This window comes from Chenopodium album, chromosome 12, assembly GCF_948465745.1.
Source record: "Chenopodium album chromosome 12, dcCheAlbu1.1, whole genome shotgun sequence".
NCBI classification, from domain to species: domain Eukaryota; kingdom Viridiplantae; phylum Streptophyta; class Magnoliopsida; order Caryophyllales; family Amaranthaceae; genus Chenopodium; species Chenopodium album.
This window is the reverse complement of record NC_137845.1, coordinates 2,092,002-2,098,517: the sequence shown is the minus strand read 5'-3', so window position 1 is coordinate 2,098,517 and position 6,516 is coordinate 2,092,002. Positions and strand designations below refer to the sequence as shown.

General features: G+C 31.7%; 1 protein-coding gene across 1 annotated transcript; it reads right to left on the bottom strand.

Annotated features, from left to right (window-relative positions):
* Positions 1-2,194: 2,194 nt before the first annotated feature.
* On the bottom strand, positions 2,195-3,098 carry LOC145571559 (uncharacterized). Its single transcript, XM_081630592.1, has one exon. The coding sequence runs from the start codon at positions 3,041-3,043 to the stop codon at positions 2,297-2,299; it is 747 nt and encodes a 248-aa protein (XP_081486718.1). The 5' UTR covers positions 3,044-3,098; the 3' UTR covers positions 2,195-2,296.
* Between the last annotated feature and the right edge of the window lie 3,418 nt (positions 3,099-6,516).

The window sequence follows — 6,516 nt, the reverse complement described above, 5'->3', positions numbered from 1 at the left end:
TTTTTGTTTTGAGACAATTCCATCATTTAGTGAATTTGAGGTACTCGTAATTCTCATCAAATAATGTACCATCATGATTCTTATGTAATTCATGTTTAACTTATGGTATAATTTAATTCATATATATCTTATATTATAATTGTACCCTGAAACTTAATAATTTTTAAAGGTATCAAACCTATCAAACATGTGGTATATTTTCTTTTATGTCCGATAATTCATATATATCCTAAAAAACTCCAACTAATCCAAATTTGAGACGGACTAACTAGTGTTCATACGTGTTTCCAAGTCTTAGAATCTACTCTATACTTGAGAAATTCTTAAGATTTCGATTGACTTGTTGGAGTTATGGAATATACTTTATTTTATTGCAATTTTTTTTTTTAGGCATAGAAAATGAACTTGTTGCCCGTATTTTTCGCAGCAATTACGGAGTATATCTCCCAAAATTACCCCGGCCAATATTTAACACTGGCTGCCTTGCAAATTATGTGCAGCTTAACGCCTAAGCTTTATAATAATAATAATAATAATAATAATAATAATAATAATAATAATAATAATAATAATAATAATAATAATAATAATAATAATAATAATAATAATAATAATAATAATAAAGAAAAAAAATTTGCCAAAAATTTGAAGAAAAGGAATTAATTAACATAACTATGTATTTATGTAGTTATGTGATTATATGCAATACACTTAGTATTCCAAATTCAGAATTAAGAGGAATGACAAATGGACTTAAATCTACCAATTCAGAATTCTAAAACCATGGACGTGTTGATAGTATGAATATAATGAGGTTGGCTATTTTATTTTTAGACTAATTTGTTTGACCACTACGGCGTTGAAAATAAGTTCAGTTCAGCAAAAATAAGGTGAAGGGCCTGTTCACATTTACTTAATTTCAGTTTAGCTCCAATCAGTTCAGCTCCAATCAGTTCAATTCAGCTCCTAATTTCCCTCTCTCATAAAATATTCATTTCAGCTCAGTTCACTTCAGTTCAGTAAATGTGAACAGGTCCGAAGTGAACGAGGTCGTACATATTACAATCTAAATCCTCCTTGATTAGAACATTCAACATACAAACGAATGAACTCCGTAGCATACGATGGTAATTGGTACTCAGATTTTATTATTGAATATTGGATAAAACATAGTTTTTGACCAAGTTATATGACTTACTCCGTATTTCCGTAATTTGTAACCTGTGGAAACAATTTGGCGCTGCCTAAAATTTTCTAGCTTAAGAATTTTGGAAAATTTTTCTATCAAATTTGCCATTTATCTCCTGTAAAACTTTATGAATTTTATTTTTTAACATAGCAAGATATTGTACAATCTTTCAAACGTGTCAAATAGCAAAAAAAAACTACTAATTGAGAGTACTTCATACGTATAATGAATCTAAAATAAAAAATACTAACCTAGTCATGTATGTGTACTCAAATTTTCAATTTTTTAACATATGAGTAACAGAACATGTACTCCGTATGTATTTTAATTTGGACTTTTATGTTTGAACAAGTATATATTTCTTTCTAGTCCAATTATACAATATGCATTGATCCATTCATTAATTTAATTTTCTATACATAATGATCGAGCGAATTGAAGAATACATAACATACCACTTAATCGAATATGTACTCACGTATCCTCACTGATTGAATCAGATACTCATTTAATCCGATATGTACTCACGTATCCTTACTGATTGAATAAGATACCTAATCAAGTATGTACTCATGTACCCTCACTGATTGAATCACATACTCACTTAATCGAATATTATGTACTCACGTATCCTTACTAATCAAATCAGATACTCACTTAATTGCGTATGTACTCACGTATCTTTATTGATTGATTAATCGAATCAGATACAGGCTAAAAATTAGTCTAATTAAGCAAAGGTGTCGTTAGCTTGCAAATTTCATACACCAGCCTATACTACTATACTATAGTACTATACAACTAATCAATTGCATTCAACAAGTAATTAAATTAATTAATGAATCAAATTTTGACAAAATAAACATCTCATAGAATAAAAGAATAACCCAAGAATTAAAATATAAAATAATAATTGCCTAACTGTACTGTGTACGTAAACATATAACGAAATCGAAAACTCTAATTTTCACCATACTATACTCTAAATATTGTAATATTTTCTCCTAATTAAAACTGCTCTAATATTATGATCTGTACACCAGAAAAATTAATCTAATAATAACGAATTAAGCACTAATTAATCAAAGAATTCATAATCAAACTCAATCACCAGCAGTTAATTGGCTGTCTTAATTCCAGCTTCAGAAAATCTCTCTCTTCTTCAACGTTTTTCTTCAAATCACCAGATTTTCCGTCATGTTGTTCAACAATCTCACCTTCTTCAATTTCATAATCATCGTTGTTAATAACAGCAGCAACATTATCTTCTTTTTTCTTCCATAAATTCAAATCCAATTCCAAGCAAACTCTCTTACAACTACCTGATTTCATCATCACTGGAAACTCCGATACGACGTCGTTTTTAATAATCTTCCTCTTCTTCTCACCGCCATTGTTAACGTCACTATTTCCAATACTACCCTCGGTAGTCACACTACTCAACGCCGCCGCCGCCGCAGAACCACCGCCGACGGCAGCTAGGGTTTCTCTGTGACGTCTCATGTGACCGCCGAGAGCTTGACCAGTAGGAAACTCAACACCACAAATCTTACACGAGTGAGCCTTCGGTTTCGCCGGAAAAGTCGACATATCATCGGAAAAATCACCGGAATTCGGCGATTTAATCTTCTTGTGACTCGCACGGTGACCTCCTAACGCTTGAAACGACGAAAACTTACGATCACACGTCTTACAAGCGAACATACGTCCAACGCCGTTTTCGTTCTCGGAATTTCCACCTCCGACGGAGTTGACGGTGGCGGAATGAGCAGAAAGAAGCATGAGACAGTTAGCCATGGCAGAAGTCTCAATTTCTCCGGCACCGCCTCTGTTAACCATTGTTATCGTGTTCATCACGTTTTAGGTTTAGGAATTTTAGAGAGAGAAAATAAGGTTTTAGAATGATAGAGAGAGAAAAAGACTTTAAAAATTTTTAGAGAGAGAATATGAGTAGTAGTGATTGTGAAGAAGCAAAGTAATGAAGTAAATTGGTGGGTAAGGATGCTGGTATATATATAGTGCGGCTGTGAGGTGCCAGCTGAATTAACCGACTTTGTGGTGTGTGGAGTGTTGAAGGAAGGAAAGAGTGTTTTTGTTTGAGGTGTGAAATTACGGGTATACCCTTTTTGACTTGGACGTTAAGTTAATATTCTAGGAAGTTTTGGGGAAGTAGACTTTTGTTAGATTTTGGATTTGGATTATCATGTGACTAATCTCCTAGTCGGTACTAAATTTGATTGCTAATTTAAAATTTCACTCGTTTTTTTCCTAGTCATTACTATTTATTTCTTTATTATTATTATTATTAATTATACGAAAATTATGGATAAGATATACAGATAGCTTAATCGTTAGTAGCTTTACTTGCACATTTATTTAAATAAAAAAATTTCAAGATTATCACTGACTTTAATTTGATCAAGATAAAATTAGTAGACACAAGCATATACTCCGTACTTCGTAGTAGATTTAAAATGTTATGGAGTACATGAAAGACGAAATATAAATAATTTAATTTAAATTTTTTATTTTTTTATTTAAGTAGATAGATTTATAAGTCGAAAAATATCTAAAGGTGAATAAGGTCATAGAATTGGACTAGTATTATCTTATCTAGCTCATCTAGAACTGATCAACTAAAGCAAGCAGTTTAGAAAAGATTAATTACTTGGTAATAGTGAGATATGTGATTACATAAGATAATCCGTGATTGTACGGCAAATTGCAAATATTAGGTGGCGTTGATTGTATGACCAATTACAACACAGAGTCATCAGCGGCAGCCCAATCGGGATCAAGTCGTACGTCTTACTTACTACTACTACTACTTCATTTATTATTTAAATTAAATATTACGGAGTATAATTATCCACATATTAAATTTTTAATTGAATAATATTATTAATTACTCCTTAATTAGTTAATTAACTACTGTATTCCAGAAGCTATTGGATTTTACACGGTTTGTAGCCTACTATGACGTCATCCATTCACATTACATTACATACATTCGCCACGAAGTTTACGTGCCCCACGTAGAAGCTAAGCGCGTAGTCACTAGTCAACTCCCACTTACCTTAGCCCCCGCCCTTGATTTGTACTATGTTCTCTCTCCGTCACTTTCTTGTGTTTCCTTTTACTCCGTATATTATTAGCCCCTTAATTAAGAAGATTATTATGTGTGTCAATTTTGATGAGACATATCATGACATCATTACCACGCTAATCTAGATCTTATATTAATTATTATGTCATTTATGTGACTAAAGATTATAGATTAATCTAACCATAAAAGGCATTTCTTATGTAATTGATCAATCGCTTGTGTTATAATCTCATGCCCGCTTTATCTTATTTCTGTGTGTACTGTACTACTGTGTATATAATCTGGCGATGTATGTATTGTGTTTACGACATTTGTGATGTGTATGACAATTGTCATGTTCATTTTGCACTCATAATCTCATGAGACATGCACGCAAGTGTCGTATGTCATGTGTATAACAGTTGTTTCGTGCAAATCTCATGATTTACACCTGATACAATACACATGAGAATGCATGTAAATGGTTGTTGCTGATATGATTTATTGATCATCCTTTAAGTACACACTTAAGTGTATAAACTTGTGTATATTTATTTGCATTCACTTATTAGTTGTATAATTACATGTGTCAAATAACTCAAATGTATATATGTTGCGTACTGTTTTCGTAATTATTATTTTACTTTGCTAAATGTATCAATACATTTACAAATTTTGCAGCCTTATTGTATGTGTTTTTCTCCTTTATTGTTGGGCATGCATATCCAATTGATTTATTACGAACTATATATTTGTTTATGATGATAGCATGACAAACTTGTATCACTAATTCACTATTATATTAAACAAAAACTTTTGCGTGCCCCCGGTTTACAATAATTTTATTGTACATCGAACATTTTTGCAAAAAGTGACCCTTTTTATTTATAAAAGTTACCCTTTTTCTTTATAAAAGTGACCCTTTTTATTACAAAAGTAACCCATATTTTCACAAAAGTGACCCTTTTTTTTTACAACTGTGACCCTTTTTTTAACATAAGTAACCCTTTTTTATACAAAAGTGACCCCTTTTTTTCACAAACGTGACCCTTTTTATCACAAAAGTAACTAAGATACATATGCAAATTTCAAAACAAAGTATCAACATCTCACTAGTTTTTTTGTTTTTTTCAAAAGTAAACCATACAAGTATTATTTTACTTTGATTCCAAAATTTCTGCTGCTGCTTCCAATTACCATACAAGCATCATCACCATCATTACCTTCGGAAGCAAGGAACGAAGAGCTTGATGCCGCGATCGAAGGAATGAACGGCCAAACACTCAACAACCGTCAGATCACTGTTGACGAGGCTCAAGCTCGCGACAGTGGTGGCGGCTCCCGTAGTGGGTGAAAAATAAGTGAGGAGAGAGAGAGGCTCAAGCTTGTGGCGGTGGTGGCGGCGACGGTGGCTTCCGTAGTGAGTGAAATAAGCGAGGAGAGAGAGAGAAACTGATAAAAAAAAGTGATGAAGAGGCTCACGTTCTATTATTGATTTACAATAACACTATTGTACATCCGATTTTTTTAAACATTTGTGTATATTATACTATAGCTGACCAAGGTTTACCATATCTCTAAAAGCTAGATGTGTAAAAATAAAACATGTTTCAAATCTAGGTTGCATAGCAAGTAAGTCAAAGTTTTAAATTTTCATTATATTTAAAATCTCAAATTAGAACTATTGATGTTGATTTTCCTCGAAATTTCATTAGCCCCACGAAACCGAACTATATACCTTGACAATTTGATGATTGTAAGAAACTGCGGATTGGCCGGCAAGTTATTGTCAAGAAACTTCTCATATTTGTCTTTCTTTAAATTCACACTTATGCTCTCCAAATAAATATAACAAAGCTAAATTTTGTGTATGATAGTCTTATATTATTCAACTAAGTATAGTTTTGAAAAGTTATTCTTTGAAGTTAAAGAGAATTTATGTATTTTTATAAAACACCTTGGTTTGTTAGAATCTTACTTTCACAATTATACTTGAACTATGTGAATTTATATATTCTGACTTATTTTAACCCTTATCAAAATTTATATGAACTTGTATTTTAGAATTTATTAACCCTTATCTAATTAAACTTATTTTGTCTCAAGAAATGGAAATAATGTGACCAAATTTAATTAATACCAAGTAAGATAAAACAAAAACTTAATTATTATGTACCTAAATGAAAATAACTAGCTCCTCTTGTAATTCAATTAGCTAACCAACATTAGACGGATTTCAATT

Excerpts from the sequence above, each read along its gene's own strand:
- LOC145571559 (XM_081630592.1), bottom strand. The coding sequence starts at position 3,043 with ATGAACACGATAACAATGGTTAACAGAGGCGGTGCCGGAGAAATTGAG.